The sequence below is a fragment of the Artemia sp. Qi Xiang Cuo genome, chromosome 4 (assembly GCF_049724085.1).
Source record: "Artemia sp. Qi Xiang Cuo chromosome 4, ASM4972408v1, whole genome shotgun sequence".
Lineage (NCBI taxonomy): Eukaryota > Metazoa > Arthropoda > Branchiopoda > Anostraca > Artemiidae > Artemia > Artemia sp. Qi Xiang Cuo.
This window is the reverse complement of record NC_142797.1, coordinates 21,123,039-21,148,532: the sequence shown is the minus strand read 5'-3', so window position 1 is coordinate 21,148,532 and position 25,494 is coordinate 21,123,039. Positions and strand designations below refer to the sequence as shown.

The window sequence follows — 25,494 nt, the reverse complement described above, 5'->3', positions numbered from 1 at the left end:
ACCAGTTCCAAGTACAAATATTTCTTAGTCAAATTTTCTATCTTCGTTTTGTTAAGAAAGCTCTTACTCGCCAATTTGTCACTGAAGTTAGGGTATCTTTGGTCAGTTTTGAGATAACATTTTTTTGGTGATTTGGTTAACTGATTTGGCTGATTGGTCAACCAGTTCCAAGCACTGGTGGTTCCTGGGGGACTGGAGGCCTACCCCCAAAATTTCTTCTGGCGCCCCCTTTCTCTGTTATTTTTTTTTTCTTTTTTTCACCCTTATTTTAGAAAAAATTTGTCAATTTGGTCAATTATTAACACCTTTGTCGCATTGTCCGCCCCAAGATGTTACTCTATATCCACTCCTGGTTCCAAGTAACAGCATGATGAGCAATAAATGTTAAAGTTGCGACTGAAATTTCCTGAGCAACATTTAATGGATAAGATTAAAAAATAAACATTATGAAGCAAGATCGATCATTTTCTTATTGTTCATTTGACCCGTATCATAAAAAGGTGGTTAACGAAACAGTTGATCTACCGTAGGCTACCGTTGGATTTAAACAGCAACACATAAATTCGGTTACCGAGTCTCAGGGAATGAGAGCAGTATCTTTATTTAAATTTAAAAAAAAATCCACGACTTTTTTTGTGAAAATCGAGTTACATATTAAGATACTTTCGAGAACTGGGGAAGTTTAGCCGATTTTGATTCCAATGCATATCATTTGTAAACCCTCGATCCTAATGATTCCGATTCCCCCACTCCGATTTATTGTTTCGTCACTAGTAGCAATGACAACAATTATGGGAAAGTTGGAAGAAAGGAGTAAAGAGAAAAGATATGAAGATATAAAGATATGAAAAGAGTAAAGAAAAGAGAAGAGATATGAAGATATAAAGATATGAAAAGATTAAAGAAAAGATAAGAGATATTAAGATATAAAGATATGAAAAGAGTAAAGAAAAGAGAAGAGATATGAAGATATAAAGATATGAAAAGAGTAAAGAAAAGAGAAGAGATATGAAGATATAAAGATATGAAAAGAGTAAAGAAAAGAGAAGAGATATGAAGATATAAAGATATAAAGATATGAAAAGAGTAAATAAAATAGAAGAGATATTAAGATATAAAGATATGAAAAGAGTAAAGAAAAGAGAAGAGATATTAAGATATAAAGATATGAAAAGAGTAAATAAAAGAGAAGAGATATGAAGATATAAAGATATGAAAAGAGTTAAGAAAAGAGAAGAGATATGAAGATATAAAGATATGAAAAGAGTAAAGAAAAGAGAAGAGATATGAAGATATAAAGATATGAAAAGAGTAAAGAAAATAGAAGAGATATGAAGATATAAAGATATGAAAAGAGTAAAGAAAAGAGAAGAGATATGAAGATATAAAGATATGAAAAGAGTAAAGAAAAGAGAAGAGATATTAAGATATAAAGATATGAAAAGAGTTAAGAAAAGAGAAGAGATATGAAGATATAAAGATATGAAAAGAGTAAAGAAAAGAGAAGAGATATGAAGATATAAAGATATGAAAAGAGTAAAGAAAAGAGAAGAGATATGAAGATATAAAGATATGAAAAGAGTAAAGAAAAGAGAAGAGATATGAAGATATAAAGATATGAAAAGAGTTAAGAAAAGAGAAGAGATATTAAGATATAAAGATATGAAAAGAGTAAAGAAAAGAGAAGAGATATGAAGATATAAAGATATAAAGATATGAAAAGAGTAAAGAAAAGAGAAGAGATATGAAGATATGAAGATATAAAGATATGAAAAGAGTAAAGAAAAGAGAAGAGATCTGAAGATATAAAGATATAAAGATATGAAAAGAGTAAAGAAAAGAGAAGAGATATGAAGATATAAAGATATAAAGATATGAAAAGAGTAAAGAAAAGAGAAGAGATATGAAGCCTGGTTTAAAAATTATTTGACCCAATTTGAGAAGAAAGGTTTTGTTGCAATCATAGCTATAATTAACATCTCCGAACTAAATTATTTAAAACCAACCTGTTACAATTGAGATGATGGGATGGGAAAACTAGACAGTGGCGGATCCAGGGGAAGGGCGAGGGGGCGCCCCCCCCTAACATAGTCTAAAGTAGTGTAATTTACTTAATTAACGGAAGTTTGCGTTAATTAAACTTGCTCCTAACGCATTTTTATCAGATCAACCTATTTTGCAACCCCCGTAAAAAAGTCCTGGATCCGCCACTGAAACTAGTCTTGGATATGTCCAGTCACAATGGCAAAAATAAAAAACGGGTAACATTTTGAGCGGTTCTGTTGGATGGGAGTAAAACATTCCCACTTGAGAAGATGTCCTCGATGGAGCCTCTTTCGTTAAAAGCAACCGATATTATGCAAAATGATTCCTCGTGTTTTTGTTACTGTCATCTTCTTAAAAAAAAATGCATGTGTTTTCAGAAATAAGGTGAGGTACGGATTATTAGACTTTCAATCTATTAAGAATGGCATCTTGGTATGGTATCGAAGGACAAGGGTATGAAAAGTTTTTTTTTTACTGAGATAGATGACATTCCAAATGTTATTTTTTCCCCATGTAAAATCAATTATTCAGTTTTCAAAATATCTGCTCAAAACTGAAAGGTTGTTCAACCACTCATTTATAAGAAAAAAATTAGATTAAAAACAAGACCTTACGTTCCACAAAACAAAAAAAGGTGACCTTATATTCAAAAAAGGCAAAACGTCAAAAATTTTGAATGATTTGTTTAATTATAAATCCAGCTCATTTTTCAAATTTCGGGCTTGTCTTCAATTTCAAGATGTTTTAGTCAAACATGGTTTCAACATTACTTCATTTATCACGCTATTTAAGGAAGATTGTTATCAACTGATGTTGTTAGTCATATAAAAACTATAGAAATAACCATGTATTAAAAGCAATAGCAATAATTGTTGCATGGAAAATATAGTGAATGAATTTCCAATTATGTTAATAATAAAATAATATAATTTATTTACCCAGAATGCAAAATTGTATAGAATTGCAGAGTAGCTAAAAAAAGAAAAAAAAATCAACAAAGAAGAGTCAAGCCAAGTGACAAACAGAAGAACAAAAAAACTAACAAGAAAAATTTCTAAGATAGTAACAGAAAGAAAGACGGGTTTAAAATCACCAGACAGTAAAAAGATGTTTTTGCAGTAAATATTTGATTTTCTCACGTTTCTATGGGAATTGCAGAATATGCATTTCTTGCGAGAAAATTGTGTTATAATACATGAAACTTTCTGTTTGCAACCTGTTCAAAACTTAACTCGTATTCTATTGAAGGTAGGTGCTCCAAGAATTTTTATGAGTTATTTTATTGGGATTTTCTCTGATTTCATGATAATTTTGATGATTCGGTATTATGATATGTTTTCATAATATGATCATTTCAAGAGGTTTTTAAATTTTCTCTTTATTAAGTTGGAACTCAGCTTAAAATATAGCATAAATCAGTAAATTTTTCCAGGGATCTAATATTTTGAACGAAAAGAAGCTATCCTACTTACCATGTCCAGATGGAAATAAATAGAGCTCATGACGTGTATTTTGTTTATGATGTTGTTTGAAATTTTTTCTATGGGTTTTAAACAGTTTTGGTTCACTGTGTGCTGTAGTAAAATTATGTGTCTATTTGTTAAGATAACAAAATTATTATTTTTACCAAGAACGGTAATAATAATAATAACAACAGTTTTTTAAAGTGATAAAGATAATTTTGGATCTTCCCAGCGTATTAAATAAAAAAAAAACAAGTTTTTTCAACTGAAAGTAAGGAGCTACATTAAAACTTAAAAAGAACAGAAATTACTGTGCATATGAAGGGGATTGCCCCCTCCTGAACACTTCGCTGTTTACTCTAAAGTTTTCTTGTATTTTTAAAAAAAGCTTCTTATTGTTCTAATTAAAAAATCCGGAATCTTTTTTAAGACTCCGTTTCCAGAGTCTTTTCTAAAGAATTGGAACAAAATTCAAACTTTAGCGTAAAGAGCGATGTATTGAGGAGGGGGCAAACCCCTTTATACACGTAATAATTTCTGTTCTATTTAAGTTTAATGTTGCTCCTTACTTTCAGTTGAAAAAACTGTTTTTTTTATTCTATTTCTGATCGTTTAAGGAAAAGAAACAGGCAATATGGTTCCACCTCCATGGAAAAATCCCCCTCCCCACGGAAGTTTACTCTAGACAATTCAATCCCGGTGACAATTTACCCCGGACAATTACCCTTAACAACTCCACGCGTAAAATTGAGACAGAAAAGAGAAAGCAAAATCTAGTTGCCCTCCAATCTTTTTGGTCACTTAAAAAGAGCACTAGAAATTTTAATTCCCGTTTAATGAGCCCTCTCACAATATTCTAGGACTACTGGGTCGATATGGTCAACCATGGAAAAATATAAAATAAACACGCATTAGTGATCTTTGTTCTGGGAAAAAAAAACGAAATTCCACATTTTTGCATATAGGAGCATTCGCCCTTTTTTTCGAAAATCAGGCAAATTTTCTCAGGCTCTTAGCCTTTAATGGGTAAGACTAAACTTAATATAACTTATATATTTGAAATCAGCATAATAAGCCGATTCTTTTAATATATCTACTGGTATCAGAATTATGTTTTTTTAGTTTCGGTTACTATTGAGCCGGATCACTCCCTACTTACAGTTCGTAAAAGTTTTGAACTGTTTGAAAAGAGGACTTTTGAAAACCCCTTTGAAATTTCCTCGTGTAAATAAAAATTATATATTTTATTTTGTTCTACAAAAAAAGTCACTTAATGTGTCAACATTTCTCAGGTCGGTGACAGTTTGATACATATTTCCTAAAATAATCTGGCCATAACAGCTTAAAAGAATACTTTTGTCGACTCATATGAAACATAAAAACACGTGCAATGCGAAAACGCATTGCTCAAACAGAAAAGCGTAGCACTCCATTTTGTTGTAAATTGACTCTCTTTAAACATCTTTAACTCAGGCTTTAAACATTTCTCTTTTATTTTCCCTCTTTTCAAATGGTTCGTGGTAACGAACTGTAAGTAAGGAGCAGCTCGGCTCCTTAAAATATAGTAACCGAATTTCTAAAAAACAGAATTTTAATATCAGTAGACATATCAAGAGCTTTGGATTATAATGCTGATTCCAAATACAAAAGATTCATTAAGCTTAGTTTGGCCCATCAAAGGCTTCGAGCCTAAGAAAATTTGCCTGATTTTCAAAAAAGGGAGAAAACAACCTCTAAAAGTCAAGAAATCTTAATGAAAATCACACCATAAGATTTAGCGTATCAGAGAACTCTATACTGTATAGGTTTCAAGCTCCCATCTTCAAAAATGGGGAATTTTACATGTTTTGCCAAAAGAAAGATCATAGTGTTCATTTGTTTGTTTTGTTTTTCCTAAGGGCGATTGTTTCAAACCAGTGGTCCTAGAATACTGGAAAGGGGTTCAATCCAACGAAAATTAAAAGTTTTAGTGCCCTTTTTAAGTGACAAAAATTTTTGGAGGGGAGTCAGCCCCCTCCTGCGTCCTTTTTTTTAGCCAAAGCGGTCCAATTAAGATTTTAAGATAGCCATATTGTTCAGCACAGTTGAAAGGTACAGTAACTGTGCTTTTGAAGATAACATGACCTCCAACAGCCCCTGGGAAAGGTCTTTAAATTATGAAATTTGCCCATTGTTTACGCATAGTATTTGTTACTGGGAAGCATGTATACAGTTTTTTGTGGGGGGAGTATGAATTTTCTTCTGATTTTTTTTTTCCACGGAAAGAAAACTTTCCATAGGAAGGGAATTTTCCGGGGGGGGGGAAATTTGCAAGGGAAATTTTACATTGGGGAATTTGCCAGAATTCCTATGTGGATCTTTTTTTTTATTTGTCTTGCTTTCACTTTGTCGACTCGAGTTTGCATGTGGAGATGTTAATGGTAATTGTCTGGGGTAAATTTTCACGGTCGTTGAATTGTCTAGGTCAAGAGGATCTTTTCGTGGAAAGGGAGCCGGATTTCCAGGCATTATTTAAAAATGATCAGAAATTAAATTAAAAAAACAAATTTTGTTCAATTGAAAATAAGGAGTAACATAAAAAGAACAGAAACTATTACGTAAATCTGGGGGATTGCCCCCTCCTCAATACCTCGCTCTTTACGCTAAACTTTGACTTTTTGTCCCAATTCTTCAAGAACGACTCCTGAAACAAGAGGGTCGATTAATTAGAACAATAAGAAGCTTTTTTTTAAGAACTATAAAACTTTAGCTTGAAGAGCGAGGTATTGAGGAGGAGAAAACCCCCCTCATATAGGTAATAATTTCTGTTCGTTTTCAGTTTTAATGCTACTCCTTATTTTCAGTTGAAGAAACTTGTTTTTTTATTCCATCATGGGCAGCGCAATCGCGCTGCCTAAGTAAAGAACGATGTTGGCACAATGTATTATTTATAATTTTTTCCTTTAGACCAGGGTACTTCGTATCGAAGAAGTTGTCGTAGAAACTTCGAAAAGGGTTCATTCAATTGGAAATCGGAAGGGTCTGTGCCCTATTTAATAGTCAAAGGTGATCGGAAGGCATCTAAAACGCATTCCTCCCCCACCATTTCCCGAAACACATCCAATCACAATGTTTAGATGGCCGTTTTTTTCAACGTAGTTAATTTCCACATAGAAATTATGTTTTTGAGGAGGACACTCCCCGATAGCCCTCAGGGCAAGGGTTGTAAGTTATGCCCTGGGGGCATATAAGGTTTTGATAGAAAGAGTTGTCGTAGAAACTTCAAAAAAGGCTCATTCGATTGGAAATTCAAAGGTCTAGTGCCCTTTTTAATAGTCGAAGGTGATTGGAGGGCAACTAGCCCCCCTCTCACGCACACCTTTTCCCCAAACACATCCAATCAAAATTTTGAGATAGCAATTTTTTTAAACGTAGTTGAAAGTTCTTATAATTAGGTCTTTGAGGATGACAACCCCTCCCCCCCCCACAGCCCTCGGGGCAAGGGTTGTAAATTATGCCCTGGGGGCATATAAGGTTTTTATAGAAAGTGTTGTCGTAGAAACTTCAAAAAGGGCTTATTCGATTGGAAATTGAAATGGCTAGTGCCCTTTTTGATAGTCGGAAGTGATTGGAAGGCAACTAAAACCCCTTCCACGCCCACCATTTCCCCAAACACATCCAATCAAAATTTTGAGATTGCCATTTTGTTCTACACACTTGAAAATTCTGAAAATTATATCTTTGAGTGGGACATCCCCCCCCCAAAGTCTTCAGGGCAAGGGTTATAAGTTATGCCCTTGGGGTATATAAGTTTTTTATTGAAATCTTTGTCGTAGAAACTTAAAAAAGTGCTCATTCTATTTGAAATTCAAAGGGCTAGTACCCTTTTTAATAGTCGAAAGTGAATTGAGGGCCACTAGCCCCCGTCTCACGCTCACCTCACATCCAATCAAAATTTTTAGATAGCCATTTTATTCAAAATAGTTGAAAGTTTTGGAAATTAGGTCTTTAAGTGGGACAACCCCTCCCCCCCTCACAACCCTCAGGGAAAGGGTTGTAAGTTATGCCCTGGGGACATATAAGGTTTTTCTAGAAAATGATGTTGTAGGAACTTCAAAAAAGGCTCATTCAATTGAAAACTGAAAGGGCTAGTGCCCTTTATAATAGTAGAAAGTGATTGAAGGGCAACTAACCCCTCTGTCACGCCCACCATTTCCCCAAACACATCCAATCAAAATTCTGAGATATCTATTTTGTTCAACATAGTTGAAAGTTCTCGAAATTAGGTCTTTTAGGATAATAACCCCCTCAGAGCCCTTAGAGCAAGAGTTGTCAGTTATGCCCTGAGGGCATATAAGGTTTATATAGAAAGTGGTTGTAGAAATTTCAAAAAGGGCTGATTCGATTGGAAATTCAAAGGACTAGTGCTCTTTTTAATAGTCGAAAGGGATTTGAGGGCGACTAACCCCCCTCTCGCGCCATCCATTTCTCTAAACACATCCAATCAAAGTTTAGAGATAGCCATTTGCGCTTAACTAAAAAACATACAAATGAATGTGCAGTTTCAGTTTAATCTTCGTATACTGATATTTAGTAATCAAAATGTTAATATTATTTGATTTATTAAAGTCATAAAAGTAAAAACATTTATATTTTTTCAGTAAAGTGCAAATTATGTTCTGGCCTTGGGAAGGCATAGGGGTTTTAGGCCCAACTCATGTTGATTTCTGCTCGTTTTGAGTTTGACTCGGTTATTTATTGTAATTTCTGTTCGTTTTGGGTTTCATTTATTTATCGATGCTGATTTGTGGTAGTTTCACGCTTGGTAGATTATTTGATTTTATTTTTGCTCATTTTTGGTTTAATGGAGTTCTTTACTTTTCTTTGAAAAAATTATTTTGTGGAAAAAGTTGTTTTTAACTAATTGATAAAAAGAGGAGAGTTTCCTCTCAATAAGCAAAAACTATGACATGAATGAGAAAAGAAATTACCATCAAGCCCAATAAATGACAAATTCGGTATTAAATTCAGAAAAGAGACCTTTTCAAGAAGGGGGAGGGGTAGGGTATGCGATGTTTTTATCTCAATTCAGTTATAATGGAAATGGAGTATTTTCGTTGCTTCAGTGACCTCTCCCCTCACAAAATATATTCTTGTGATCTTGGCTAACACAAGTTTTTTTTTTTTTTAATAAGCCCCAATTTCAATTTAAATCTAATTGTTCATTTAATCTCCTTTGACTGGAAATCTCCATGCCTTTAATCTCTATTAGTTGAAATACTATGCTTATATGATAGATGGAGGAACAGTTGAAACTTTAAACAAGCAAAATTTAAAATAAATAACCAAGTCAAAAAAGAAAAAAAAATAGAAGTTACCCCAAATGAAAATTTCCATTATCACTTTCTGGATATTAATTACTCGTTTTTTGTAAATTTAAGAAAAAAACTTTATATATACCCTGATGAAAGGTATGGTCTACAAAACTTCCCTTTTCGATAGTTGGCAAACGGTTGGTAGATTTTGGGGAATTTTAAAGCCGAAATTAAAATTTTACCCACCTGAAAGGGAGGCATTTTTACCCTCATTACTGCAGGTCATTATACACAGATAGAAGCATGATCCTTTCAAATCAAAATTATTTAGCTTACTTATTTGGAGAGCCCGCATTAGTGTGATATTTGAAATGTTACAAATACAAAATGATTGAAGTTATTCAAATGCAAATTTGACTGAGAGATTTACTAAGTATTGTGAGCTATAAAGTACACGCTTACTGAGGTTATACCGCCTTCAAAAAAAGATAAGTGATCAGAAAGAAAACGCCCATGATGTAGCTAAACTATATTGTACTGGGGTCCATTAAATAATGTCTTCTTCAAGATCGAGCTGTTAGATTGACGGTTGATAGTCTCTGCATCTGAGATGAGGATCTGATTCGCGTTGTAAAAGGAGGTTTAAACTTTTCAAAAGGGTAAATAGAAGCCAGGAAGTACGTTCAAATTGGGTTGGGGGATGGCAAATTAACGCATAGTCGAAAAACAGGAGAAGTGTAAAAAAATGGATGAAATTGAATAGCTCCTGGCATTTAGGGAGCTGAATTTGGAGTCCATTCCGCCCCTACATACACATTGTAGGGACGGGGTGATGGTATAAACTTCGGCGGGGGGGGGGCGGCTCATTCCATTGGAAATCAGGAGTTCTAGTGTCCTGTTTAAGAGTCAAAAGTGATAGGAAGCAACCAGCCCTCGGGGCAAGGGCTGTAAGTTGGGCAATTCATCCATTGTTTACAACTACATACTACTACATTACGTTGGTGAAAGGATTTGTAATTTTTTTTTTTATCAAGCTTCAAAGGAATTATATTCGAGCATGGATACAGCTACTTCTTTCAATGTATAAGCTCTTTTTCTTTTCCAAGGATTTCAGATAAACTAGAAGTCGGTAAATACCAAATTTTACAAAGTGAGCAAAGTCTAGGGTAATTCTGCTTAAATATGGCATTAAATAAAATATTACCATTCATGACATTTTTACCACAAAAACTCCCACGATGGGTCACACAAATAATTGGGTATGCAGGACACATAGGATACCGGACTATTGACATTGTCATACTTTGCAGTATCCATTGTCATACCCGATAAATGTATATCTTATAAGCCACTAGAGGACAAAAGAAATTCTCCCTATGCTGTTCAACAACAAAGAGGAACAGATACTAATACAAGTGTCAGGGAACAAACATCCCCCCTCAGGCACACGACCACAACTTCAAAATTCCAAGTGAAACCTCTCCTTACGTGTAGTATATAAATGTATATAGGCCTATATATATATGTGATATATATATATATATATATATATATATATATATATATATATATATATATATATATATATATATATATATATATATATATATATATATAATAAATGTCGAAAATGGAAAGTTCTAGTGCTCTTTTTAAGAGTTGAAAGTGATTGGACCGCAACCAGCCCCCAACCATCACTTCCCCAAAAACATCCAACAAAAGTTTTTATATAGCCATTTTGTTCAGCATAGTTGAAAAGTCCAGTAATTATCTCTTTGGGGATGTCAACCGCCGTCCCCATAGCTCAATGGGGAAGGGCTATAAGTTGTGCTAGTTCCCCATTGTTAATATGTAAGGTTTTTATGAAAGGGGTGACGGTATAAACTTTGGAGGGGGTTAATTCGATTGGAAATCAGAAGTTCTAGCGTCCTGTTCAAGAGTCAAAAGTGATCGGGAGGCAACCAACCTTCAAGGCAAGGGCTGTAAGTTAGGCAAATCATCCATGGTTTACATCTAGTTTATGCTATTGAGAAAGGTGGGCATGTTTGACCTTTAGTGTCGAGAAAGACAAGGGGCATTCAGGTGAGCTTTTCAGAGAATGCTTTGAGAAGTGTTGAACTAAATCAAAACACATTATGTGCATACAGGTAGTGAAAAGGGTGTAACTTAAGAACGACTGATTATATTAATTTGGAAATTTCAGGAAATGACAAGGGAGATGATCAATTGACTAAAAAGGCAATATTTGCACGCTACTACTACTTTTATTGCAATTACCACTACTACTACTACTACTACTATTACTACTACTACTACCACTACACCCACTAAAACTACAGCTTCTTCAGCGAGTACTATAAAGGCTGAGGATATTCAAATAAACATCTGAGGAAACGTTGAGGTGAAAGTTGAACTAAGTCAAAACCACAGTTTATAGACAGTAAGCTTATCGCAGATAATTTCTGGTCTTCGGTCTTGGTGTGAACAAAAAGCTCCTCCCACTTGTTTCTGCCTTAGCGGATTAGTCTGTTATCGTCAATCACTGAGAAATGGTTACCAAGTGCATTATTCGTAATTGCGAAAGCAGAAAAAAACTTGGTGAGCCAGCCAAAGTGGTTTGCAAGCGTCCCATCTCACAGGTATTAATTAATTTAAATACAAATTTTGAATTAATCTATTATTTACGTGGACTCAACTGATCGGCCTTTGTAGGATTTTATAAAAAAAAGGGGGCGGGGGGGTTGATGAAATTTGTGAAAATAAGGATTTTTTTCTTCTTCTAATAACTGGTGGAGTAGGTGTGATGGTTTCAGGGGTGGATCCAGGATTTTTTTAGGGGGGGGGGCGCAAAATTGGTTGAACCGACAAACTTACGTTAGGAGCAATTTTAATTAATTAAAACGGGCGTTATTTAGGTAAATTCCTCTACTTTAGACTACTTTACGGGGGTAACCCTCGCCCCCCCCCCTCTGGATCCGCAACTGGATAGTTTATCTTTTTTTTCACGTCGTGATATTTATTTTCTCAGATTGTAATTCCTATGATATTTGAAAAATCTAGTTACCTGTTTTGGCGGAGAGCCTAGATAAACCTAGTTTTGTTTTCAATCAATGTTTTCATATGAAATGGGCAGACCTTTCCTGAACTTTAAACAATAAACACCTCTGTTTGAATTATCTGTTTGAATTTAGTTTGAATTATTGTAGGCTTCTATTTCTACTGATCTTAAGTTTAATATGGCCTTTACTATTCTTTAAAAAAACTTTCTTTTTCGTAAAGTTTTCGTAGTATATATATATATATATATATATATATATATATATATATATATATATATATATATATATATATATATATATATATATATATATATATATATATATATATATATATATATATATATATATATATATATATATATATATATATATATATATATATATATATATATATATATATATATATATATATATATATATATATATATATATATATATATATATATATATATATATATATATATTTATATTTATATCGGCGCGTACAAACAACTCCTCTCATTTGATCTGCCATTAGCGGTCCAATTACCCTGGAACACGTATTTTGGCAGAAACTTTCTCAAAATGCCTTTGAAACCAACTTGAGACTTCGAAATCTATTTTTAATTCCTAAAAATTTCTAATAATAACATTACACTACTAACTACTGATTTTCATGTATGTATTGGAATAAATTAATTTAAAATTAGTTTCTTCAAAATTAGTGTTCCAACGTTGAAGCCAAGTTTCGCGTCCAAGAGAAATCTGACTTGTCTACCCGCGAAAAGATCTGATAACACCTATGTTTCTATCTGCAAAAACGTTCTCCGGAGCACTCGCACCCCTGTCCGGGTTTTTATAATGGGAGAGATAGAGAATGATCATACTGCTAATTATATAAACTGTGGTCAAAACATACTATGTGCGTAAAGATCGTCAAAAGGGCTTATCAGTAATATTCTTGTGAGGGTTTACCATATCAAGATGAAACTTCCGGGGCATCATGAAGGGGATGTCCGACTGACCAAAAGGCAACGCATACATACTACTACTGCTATAAATACTGTTGCTACTACTGTTACTAATACTACTAATACAATACTATTACTGCTACTGCTACTCCTACTACCACAGCTACTATGATACTCTTACTATTAAGGCTAAGCGTATGAAGGTGAAAATGTGACAGAATATTGAGGCTAAATTTGAACTAAATCGGAACACATAATGTCCATGCAGATCATCAAATGGTGTATCTCAAGAATGGACATTGGTATTAAGTTGGAACTTTCAGGTAAAGCTTAAAGGGGATGATCAATTGACCAAAAGGTAATATATGTATGTTACTACTAATACTCCTACCACTGCTAATTTTACTAAAACTACTATTGTTACTACTTCTACTACTATTGCTTCTACTACTACTGCTACTACTACACTACTACTGCTACTACTACTACTACTACTACCATTACAACTATTATTATTACTACTGCTACTACTAAACTACTTTAACTACAACTTCAATTGCAACTACTTGTAAGGCTAAAATTATTAATATGATAAGGGCGTCAAAAGGACTTATCATCAATAGTTTTGGAACGGCTTGCAGTATCAGGATGAAACTTCCGGGGCATCGTGATGGAGATATTCAACTGACCAAAAGGCAACATGTACATGCTACTACTTCTATTACTGCTACTACTTACTGCTGCTACTACTGTTACTACTACTAAACTAATGCAACACTACTACTGCTACTACTTCTCCTACTACTACCCCTACTACTATCATACCAGCACTATTAATGCTAAGTGGCTGAACCTGAAAATTTGAGTGAAAATTGAGAAAAACTTGAATTAAATCAAAACGCACTATGTGCATACAGATTGTCAAAAGGGCGCATGTCAAAATGGATTTGGGTATTAAGCTAGAACTTTCAGAGAATGCTTACTTGTAATACTACTACCACTGCTACTACTACAATTAATGCTTCTGCTATTACTACTGCTACTAGTACTAATTCTGATACCACCACAACTGATACTATTTCTACTGCTTCTACTACTACTACTACTAATACTCCAACTACTACTTCTAATGCAACTACTTTCAAGGCTAAGGCCCAGCGCCCACGGGGCAACTGTTTTGAGACTAGAATTGCTAACCGATTAAGCACGCAACTGTTTTGTGACCATGGCCTTGAAGTAGAGTGGGTACCCACCCAAGAGCAATCTAGATGAGACTGGTTTCCAATCAGTCTAAAACCGGTTCCGTATGAACCTCCAGCCGTGGTCACAGTTGCGTTGCAGAGTGTTTGAAAATAAATGGTGAATTTGACAAACAATGAAAACTCAGGAAATTCACTTAGATTTTGTTTTTCAAAGCCTGCACATTTTGACCTAGAGTACAAAGAAACCATTTCTTTGAATGGCTTTTCATTAGATTAATTAGGTAAATGAAACATTCAAGCGGTATCATATATAACTACAAATTTTATTCATTTATGTTTTTAAGCCTATTGTAAATCAACTCCTTGTTTTTATTTGTTGAAGTTATCCTATGTGTTTTCTTCAGTCATGGTATTAAACCTATTGTATTTCAATGCTTTGTAGTGATTTTTTCGAAGAACGGACGTACAATCCCTGTCAACTCCAGGTAAGATTCCTTCGACATTCTGTGAAATGCGATAAATTTTCTACCTATTTCAGACAATTCTTTTGCTGCTAGAAACACACGAGACTTTGCTCTTTTCCAAGTAGGAATGGACCCAATACTGCCCCTGAGCCCAACAAAACCTGCAGTACTCATAGTAATCAACACAGTTTATAGAATTATCCAGTAAGTTTATCGCAGATCATTTCTGGTCTTCATTCTCGGTACGAACAAAAAGCTCCTCCCACTTCTTTGTGCATTAGTGGGTTAGTCTGTTTCCGTCAATCAATGAGAAATGGTTACAAAGTGCATTATTCGTAATAGCGGGTTTTCATATGTTTCGTGTCCAAGAAAAATCTGACTTGTCTACCCGTGAAAAGATCTAATGCCGTTTATGTTTCTATTTGCAAAAACGTTCTCTGGAGCACTCGCACCTTGGTCCGGGTTTTTATAATGGGTGAGATAGGGTATGATCATACTGCTAATTCTATAAACTGTGGTAATCAATTAAGTCTTCCTCGTTGGAACTGAACACAGTTTACCACACTGCATGAATCTTAAGAGTGTAGTGGCCTTTAGAGTATCCTTAACAGCAAAGAACGAAAAGTAAAAGAGTACTGAAAATAGCCAAATGGAAATGTATGAGTGAGAGGCGTTGGGGCAGGGAGGTTCTAGGCCTGTTTTGACAACTAAATTGTGAAGATCTTACAATGTTAATGATTGTTTTGTCATTTCAAATAATTATGCGATTTGTTCTTTCCCTTTCTTTAGCCCACTCCTAGAAATAAATGGCATTTTAGTGGAGAAATAATAGTTAAAATCAAGGAACATGAAATCTGGATAAGTTCCTCGCGTTCGCAGGCGGAGACACGTTTCGTTTTGGTTGTAAAATGGTCATAAACCAGTTGCAGATTAGACTAGTTTCCAACCATTGTCTTGAAACAGTTGCCCCACGGGTGCTGGGCCTCTATTAAAATGACAATTTCGGGAAGTATATGAATAGGCTATTCAGGTTATCAATAAAGCATATCGGTAATGTCATAGCAACGGCTAATTGTATTAAGTTAAAACTTCCGGGATTTGATGAGAGAGATGTTCAACTGACTAAAAGGCAATATGTTAATACTGTTCCTGGTACTATAGTACTAGTGCTATTACTGTTGGTACTACTGGCACTACTAGTACTAGTACTATTACTGTTGGTACTACTGGAACTACTAGTAGTAATACTACTACTGTGTCTACTATTAGAACTATGCGTAAGAGTATGAAGATGAAATTTTCAGGGAATATTGATGGGGGAAGGTGAACTGAATCACAACACTCCGTCTGTATGCAGGTTGCCAAAAGCGCGTACCAGCAATATCTTAGGAACGGTTTGGTGTGCGAAATTGAAACTTACAGGGCTTGTTGTGGGGAGTGTTGAACTAACCAATAGACGGGGGCATAGCTCTAGTATTTTTATTGGGGGCAAGAGGGGTTCATATCCGGATAGTCAAGAGGCATGGGCTATATAATATTTTTCCATATTATTGGGAGTGGGGTAACTACCCCCCTTGCATCCCCCGAAACGACACCCCTGCCAAAAGATAATATTCGCATACTAATGCTACTGCTTCTACTCATACTACTACTACTGCAAATACTACTTTTAATACTACTGCTACTACTACTGCTACTACTAAAGCTAAGGCTATTATTATGAATTCTACTGGTACTACTACTAGTGCTACTACTATCACTACTGGTAATACTAATACAGCTACTAAAGCTAAGGGTACTAAAGCGAATTTTTTTTGGAATTTTGAAACAATATTGACCTAAATCGAAACTCACTACGCGCATACAGGTTGTCAAGAGGACGAATCAGCAATCTTTCAGGAACAGTTTATGGTATTAAGTTGGAACTTTCAGCGTGTTTTTTTTGGGGGGGAGTGTTGAAGAATATCAAAGGTGCTATATAAATACTGCTGCTAATGCTAATACTGCTACTACAAGTATTGCTACTACGCAAGCTTAGCGTATTATATTGAAGCTTTCTAGGAATATTTAGGTTGTTATTGAACTAAATCAAAACGAACTATGAGCACGCAGATTGTAAAAAGGGTGACACAGCAGCATCTCAAGAACGGCTCAACTTATTAAGGTGGACCTTTCAGGGTAAGTTGTGGTAGATTTTAAACTAGCCAGAAGGCACCCCGTGTATGCTATTTATGCTAAAACTACGATTGCTGTAACTAATGGCGCTAAGGGTATTAAGGTGAAACTTTTAGGGAACGTTGAGGGGGAGTTTCAATTAAACGAAAAAACTATATGCGTGCAAGTTTTCAAAAGGACATATATGCAATACCATAGGCAGCGCAGCGCTTTCATGGATAGCAGTATCATAGAAACTACTAAAGGAGGTAATTCGATTGGAAATTAAAAGTTCTAGTAACCTTCTTAAGAGTCAAAACTGATCGGGCGGCAAGCAGCCTTCCTCCCAAGCTCATTAGTTTTCCAAACACATCAAATCCAAATTCTGAGATAGTAATTTTGTTCAGAAGAGTTGAACGGTAAATTAACTATGTCACTGGGGACTTTGGGTATGTCATCAACCCAAGTTATGCACTTTGCCCATTATGCTTTAAAACTAAATTTTGCTTTAAAACTAAATCAAAAGGCACTGTGTATATTCTGGTTGGGAATAAGACATCTCCGCAATATCCCAAGAATGACTGAGGGTTTTACTTTGGAACTTTCGTGGCTACTACTATTACTACTTCTGCTCTTACTATTTAACTAAACCAAAATAGGCGTAAGCGTATCCAGGTTGTCAAAAAGTATAGGCACAATTTTTGGGAATGGTATTAAGTTTAACTTTTCGGGTCAATTTGAGGAGACATAAAACTAAATTAAATAATACTATTAATGTCCTGATTTTCAAAAGGGTGTATGGTGTTAAAACCTATTGAAAAATTTTCACCTACATACAAATGCCAAGCCAAAACTATGGGTTATTATATATATATAAAAAAAAATAGAAAGATTTCAAATGCTTTTTTTTTCATGAAAAGACTATGTCAACAAAATACGATCCGAAATTCATTAAAAAAGAAAACATTTCTTACAAAATAAGTTTTTCAAAGAAAGGTAAAGGGCTCTACTAAACCAAAATGAGCAGAGATAAAGTAAAATAACCTACTAAGCGTAAAACTACCACATCTCACTATTAAAAAATAAATAAAACCCAAAACGAACAGGAATTAAAATAAATAAACAAATCAAACTTAAAACGAGCAGAAATTAAAATGAGTAGGGCTGACACCCGACATGCCTTCTGAAGACCAAAACATACCTGCACTTTACAAAAAAAAACCATGTGGATTGCCAGTTTAATATATATATATACTGATATTTATTTCTTGAAGTTTTAATATTTTTTTATTTATTAAAGTTAAAAAAGTGAAAACATTTAAAATGTATTTTGTTTTCAGTAAAGTGTAAATTATGTTCCGGCCTTCAGAAGGCATGGAGGGTGTCCTACTCGTGTTAATTTCTGCTAGTTTTGAGTTTGACTCGATTATTTATTTTATTTTCTGTTTGTTTTGACTTCCGTTTACTTATTGATGGTGATTTGTGGTAGTTTCACGCTCGGAAGATTATTTGCCTTTATTTCTGTTCATTTTAGTTTAAATGAAAGCTTTGCTTTTCTTTGAAAAACTTATCTTGTCGAAAAAGTTTTTTTAAATTAATATACATGTAGAACGCAAGTTATGTGTTAAAAACTCTACCTAACTCCTCAAATGTTAGGGGTATAAAAGCTTGTCGTTCCCTTGACTTCAAAATTTTGAAAGAAATGTTTTATAACATATAAAATATTTTTAATACTAACCGGGGAAAGAATCATAATTCAGTTTAAACTTGTGTCGGGTATATATTCCTTTGAACTTATCTTAGGGTCGAAAAACATTTAACCCTAAAGGAATAGCTCTAACGGCTTTAAGTTTTTGTTCATTAGATATAAACTTTACTAAGTATACCAAATGTGGAGTCTACGGAACCTTTGAATTTACCCCTCCCCCCCCCCCAAGCATTAACTCATAAGTGGGTAATCTTCTTTTTATTATGCTGGAACCTATTTAGTTTAATCCTTATTTAGTTTGCAAGTAACTTTAGCCTCAATTGCATTTCAATGCTAAGTTTGACTTTGAAGAGCTTTTGATGGGAGCAATAACAAGAAAAAAAAAATTAAACCAACCAAAGCCAATTTTTTAAGATTAATTTTTGGTGGACTAAATTTGTTGAAATTTCAATATCATTTTAACAAAAAGTGCTAGGGATATGGGCAAATCTGCAACATTTTCATTGGGGAGGGGGGCTATAGGGGTCTAGTTTTGAATATTCAAGGAGCATGGGCCATAAAATAACTTTTTCTCCACATTACTGGGGGGGCAACTGCCCCCCCCCCCCTTGCCCCTCCCAAGCGACGCCCCTGGCCAGGGATTTTTATTTACCAGAGTTAAAACGATGCTATTTGAAATTATATAGTTATTGATTATCTTGCCAAGCCTTTCAAAAACATTCTATCATTGTGGGAAAATGCAATTATTGATCAAAATTTATTTATTTTGACAGACCTCTGAATGTAGTAGATTCTTTAGGTGAGGTCTTAAACGCCAAAGAGACAGAAAAAAATAAAATGATACAAAAATTATTAACCTTTCAGGTGAAAAACTTGGAACGATAAAAATAACATAACCTAAATTAGAGCTTTTCCGACAACCTGAACCATGACTTTTCAAATGAAATTCAAAAAGCTATGACTCAAAATCTTACATTTGAATGATAGCCTACTTGTCAAAACTACGAAAGTTAAAACAAAGAAATATAAATTTACACAATAAAGATTCAAAAGCGGTAGTACAAGATATATAGGTTGGGATCAGGAGATAATATTAATTGAATGAAAAAATCCGCGAAACTCCTTCGTAATTGGATGAGTTAGTGGAAGAAACCGTATCAAAATACATTAAAGTCATTTTCAAAAAATGAAGCGGAGTTGTTAGGTGGAATTCCGTCAGGCTCGAAAATTGGTATTTTTTCAAATCATGCAAAAGTCCTAACGACCCTTTATATTTAAAACGTAAGACTATGTTATGCTTATACTAAAGTTGTTATGGTTCATGTTCAGTTCTTTCTTCCTTCACATCAAAACTATCCCCCTCACACTAGAACATTATTTTGTCATAATTTAAGTTTAACACCACCCCAGACAATGATCACAATCATGATTCGTAGACGCTTTGAATTCACAAAACGTGGCACCAAGAAAACATAAACAGTGAAGATGATTTGGTACTCGCTGCTGCAGCTATCCTTGAGGAATATAATCAGTAAGGAAAGTATGGTTTCCCTATTTTTTCACAGGAGAAAATGTTCGCCTTTTTTTTAAGTCAATTTACTTTCAATGATTTTTCTCTTGAAATCAGTGTCTTTTGAGCTTAACAAAAACTTTATAACTTGTACAAATTCAATTATTTTTTCGATGTACAGATCCGTTTCTGCTTTGTAAAGGTAAACTTAAAAATTGATATTTGTCTAAATTATTCCCTCAAGGCTCTTGCGTTTCGGTTTGTCTTACGGTTACTTTAACGTAACTTCTTACGTTGGATTACTAATATTTGTGGAATCTAGATTGAAGAGGTGAACGTAACGCCAAAAGGTAGTGTGAAGGGTTCTTAAAGAAATGCTAGTATGAAAGGTTCTACAGCATAGTGTGAAATGATCATTCGACTCCGAAAGTATAGTTTTGGATATGATTCAACTATATAAGAGAAATATATTCTATCAAAAAGGCAACGATACACAAGAACTCTACTTACTACATTCACCTCGATGCTTCAATAGGATCTTCGTCTCTGTTCCACAAGCGTGTCTGTTCATCTTACACAAATTATTATACGTTTTATCATCACTTCCACAGACTGGATCACTGTCATCACTGCATACAGGACAGAGGCAGGCGTGATTTGTTCTGTTTATATTCATACACGTTCCCCCAAAACACTCCACTGAGTGGCAAGGTGAACTTTTGTCTAAACGAAAAAGAAGCAGGGTCAACTTAGAGCTGGGAAAGCCCGGTCGTATTTTTAGTCGACAAATGCTTTAAGCACCATTTTTTAGGAACATCACTTCATGAAAATAAGGGGGAAGTGGATAATAATTTTTTTTTTCTATGAAAATACAAAAATGTGTTTTTTCGAAACCTAGATAGAAGGCAATTTTTTTATTTTTTTTCGTTTTTTTTTTTCGAAAAATAACCAAAAATGTTTTTTTATGAATCTAGGGAAGAGCTAGAAATCTCAGGGGGGCATTCTGAAGTGCAATTTGTTATTAGTAGTTCGATAACAAATCGTTTGTTATTGGTACAGTCTATAACCCACCAAAGATGAAAATCACCCAACATCTGGAAGATTGCTTGGAATTTGTGAATCAAAAGTTCCCTAAATCAAGTATACTAATCCAAGGTGATTTCAGCATTCATCCTGGCCACTGGCTGAAAAGTTGTACGACTGATGCGGAAGGCGTAGCTCTACTAGACTTGAGTCTTGCTTATGGCCTAGAACACCTTGTTGAATTCGACACTTATATGGGCCCTCATGGATCCTTCCGGGTCGATCTCTTCTTAAATGATCATTCGGATTCCTTTAGTGTCGAAAGCTATCCTTTTGCCAGCGACAGTTATAGCTCTGAAATATGAAAATACCTCCACCTGTAAAGCATGAGCGGATCATCAGGCAGTATCACTGCACAGACTGAGATGGTCTGCGAAACTTCTTATCGGCAAAGCCTTGGAGTAAATTTTTAAAAGAAGCCCCACATAAAGCAGCGGCACTTTACGAAAAAGCAATTACAGAGGCTATTGAACAATTCGTCCCATCAAAAACAGTAAAAAGTCTCATCTCGAGATAAGCCTTGGGTCAATACTGGTGCGGTGGTGGAGGGTCGTCAAAGAAGCCCTACCGTCATATAAATCAACGTCAATTCCTTCGCTTCATGTTGAAGGGACGATGATCCAGTCATGCCAGGAATAGGCAGATGCTCTTGCACAAGCCTTTTCAAAGGTCTCCTAACTTGATGAGGACGGAGTCTCCCCTTCCCCCTTTCCGCCACGAACCGATGCAAAAATCACCTGCGTTAACATAAATATTAGGAAGGTGCTCAGAACGCTATGCCAGCTGGATGTCACCAAAGCTTCTGGACCTGACAAGATTCCCAATTTCATTCTTAAAAGATGTGCCCCTGAACTTGCTGGTCCTCTCGCCTCTCTCTAAACAAAATGATTTGCAGCGGGATCATTACCGAAAGCATGGAAAACTGCTCATCTGGTCCCTGTTCCAAAGGCATATTCTGACCTTACTAATGTAGGATCATATCACCGAATAAGTCTTCTGTCCTGCGTAGGTAAATTTTATTAAAGCGTCATTAATAAGACCCTTTACAATACCTTGAGTCACATCTGTTATTGGCAGACACGCAATAAGATTTTCGAAGAAAACGGTGTAGGTTAGACTTTCAGATTGCACAGTATCAAGAGTGGGTTGAGCTTCTTTCTCAGGGGCACGATATTCGCCTTCTCTCCTTTGACATCGCAAAACCCTTTCATCGTGTATGGCACAAGGGACTTCTTTACAAACTGAAAGCCTATGGAATTCATGGTCGACTATTTAAGGTGCTTGCTGACTTTCTTCGTCAACGATCGTTGCAAGTTGTTGTCGACGGCTTCATATCAAAAGACCACCCAGTTTTATCAAGAGTATCATAAAGAAGTATTCTTGAGCCAACTCTTTTCTTGAAGCTCACAAACAACCTAGGGGACAACCTTGTGAAAAAACCTCACCACTTCGCTGATGACACGACAACAAAAACATCAATTGCAGGAGACGAAAGATCCGATGTAGACCCCACGGGATTTTAGGCAATGACCTTGAAAAACGTGACGCATGGACAAGATGCCCTTGACTTGCGGGTTTTAGCGCATCGAAAACGAAACAGCTCCTAATTTCTAAGGCGCGTAATATGAGGGCTCATCCTGATTTCGTCTTCAAAGGAGAGGCAATAACGCGAGTTGATGCACTACACCTACTTGGAGTTAATTGCTCTTTGGATCTCTCATGGAATGAGCATCTCAGTAAAATTAGATCCTCTTGCTACAAGAAGTTAGGAGTTATCCTAAGATGCAAAAGTCTTCTCCCTGATGATTCTATTCTGCCACTTTTCACTTCGTGCATCAGGCCTGTCATGGAATATGCATGTCCTCTCTTCGCTGGTGCACCAAAAAGCCACATCGCTCCACTCCAACATATTCAAAGTAGATCAGTGCCTGCAGCGCCCTCTGGCAACACGAAAGCTAAAACCCCACAGTTTATCCAGAAACGTCTCGATGTGGCGTACCTGTTGGTTTTCTACAAGTACTTGTAAAACCCTCCATCAGATGAGCTATCGAAGCTTGTTCCTGATAGAGCGAAGCCCTTGCGATCAACTCGCCGAAGTACAGCTCGTTAGGACTACCTTGAGCAGGGTACTCCCCGCCAAGAATATCTGAAAACAAAGTTTCACTACGGCAATCGGTTGCCATATAGCAATGATTGCCGGCAGAGATAATACCGGAAAATCCTTCCCTTGACGCGTTCAACAGAAGGTATAACAAATACCTCAGTGTTAGAAAATGAGGTAATTACCAGGAATAGCGGTAAATCATCATCTGTGATGGAGTCATGAAGCCTGTAATAAAAAAAATTTCCTTCCTCCTTAATGACACCCTTTACCGTTTTGTTTACTTAGCTAGACATTGTTTTCTAGACATTAAGACTTTGGACCAATCAGGGATGCTTATTAGAAAAGATGTCACATTATGATTGGTTATGATTATGCTTAAAAATTAATGTCTAGCAAAACACGCAAGTGAATTGGACTTAACTGAACTAGCTTGACGACCCGGAATAAAAGTGTTAGATATTTTATATCATGGCAGTTAACTTCCTGTGTTAAGGAATAATAAACAGTATTCCCAATTGGAGCTAAGTAGAATAAGTAGAATATTGAAAAATCTTTCAGTAAAACCATCCTTTTGAAAAATGGTAAACTGGTAAAATGGTAAAATGGTAAACATTTTTCATTTTGAAAAATTAATAATTAATTGCTTTTCAGGTATGAACGATTTAAAATAACGTTGCAAAAGCTTGTATTGATTTATGACAGCACTTAAACACATGCAATAATAATAAAAAATTATATTTCTCCCAATAGATAGACTATTATGGAATATTTGTCATTCTTTTTCTATTGTTAAAGGAATATTTTCGACGCTTTGTTTTCCTTGATGATAGGCACAGACAATTCATTTTTAATTCTTAATTTTGTACGAAATCCTATGCAAAATTATGTAGAAATAACCACTTATCTCCTTCCAGCTGCATAAAATGTAATTACTGCTACAACTGCTATCAATAACTGAATGCAGCATTAAGCCACCTTAAGCTAACAGAGCTGTACACACTCCTCCTTCATCCCGATCTATTCAAAGTGTAACTCTTTTCCATTCCTTACTGGCCTGGATTTACCAATAGACCCACTAGACCCGGCCCTAGGGCCACAAAATGCCAGGGAGTGCAATAAAATATCACCGTGACTGTTTTCTGAACAAAAACTGGACGGCTGTGATTTATCGTCAAAGTGTCAGGTGCTCTCCGCCGCCGCACTGCCTATTCATTGAAAAGTGATTTTAAAACAACGCAAGAATTCTGCGGCCACTTATAAAATGTCGAATGTCTCCCAAGAATGGCAGCTTAGAGTTCAATATCGCTTCTCTCTTTCATTACTTTTCCCTCAACAGTTGCATTCTGTTCAGAGCTTTCACTTTCCCCGAATTTTCGGGGATTTTCCCAAAAATCTGACAAAAACGGAGCGGCAAAAGCGCTTGGGCCTAAAAGCATCAAACCTTTAAATCTGCCCCTGCTCCTATTCAGTTCTAGTTGGTTCTAGAAGTATGTCCCTGACCCTGCTTTGTTTGGTCCCATATGGACGGATATTTTTAGTGATCGCTAGATATAGTTCTAGAAATATTTCCAGTGATCACTATCTCACAGTGATCAGCACCAGAGTACATTTTCAAGGCTTGTTCATAGACGCCATAAGAAAAAAAAAAATCAATTTTCTGTCTCTGGGCTACGTGGCTTAAGAGCAGGTTTCCACCCTTAGTAATTGATTACTATTTCTAGTGATTTTTATCTTGCCTAAAGTTTTTTTTTCAAGTGTCAAGTTTTTGCTTCATTTATAACTGCTTAGTCATTCAAATTATCACATGCTTTATTATAAAACCAGTATATCAACAAAAACAGCTTTCGTACTAGAATACCTAACCTTTAAATTTGTTAAAACCCTATCTAATATTTAAAGTATATTGTAAAGTGCTTTTTCCTTAGCATCGCAAGGATACCACAAAAATCACGTGTCTTTTTATTTCCATGTAGAACACCTCTTATTTCCTTAGTAAAGGAGGATTTTGTTCTGAAATATGTCGTCCATTCCGTAAAACGTGGTCAAATAGCCCTATAGCCCTAGAAACTGGGATCGAACCAAGTACAACTTATTGTTTGATATACATTTGGTCGAACAAGAGCCTAAGACTCTCCTTAGACAATCCTTTTAGAAAATGTTTTACAATATTCATTGGCCTTACGAAGTACCTGATGTTTCAGAACACTACTTGAACACTGTCATTACATTAGCTTTCAATACTCTAACATCAGTTCGCAGATTTATCTTCCTATTCTTATAAGAAACACCCTAGGCCTTAGGTATTCTGCCTTTTACATCTTTACTGTATATACCATCTATACTAATAATGTATATAAGTATGTGTCGGCTGTCCACTTGATCGATTCCTCTTTATCTAAAGCACTCACAGCATCTGCATAATCCTATAGGAGGGCTTTACCTTCCTGTTTCATTCTC

At 35.3% G+C, this 25,494-nt stretch overlaps 1 protein-coding gene across 1 annotated transcript in view; it reads right to left on the bottom strand.

Moving 5' to 3' along the window:
* Positions 1 to 25,494, bottom strand: part of LOC148952876 (uncharacterized) — a 182,181-nt gene that overhangs the window by 114,576 nt on the left and 42,111 nt on the right. The window contains exon 4 of the mRNA XM_089087456.1: positions 20,361 to 20,573. Coding sequence (XP_088943582.1) covers positions 20,361 to 20,573 — 213 coding nt within the window. The remainder of the gene's footprint in view (positions 1 to 20,360; positions 20,574 to 25,494) is intronic.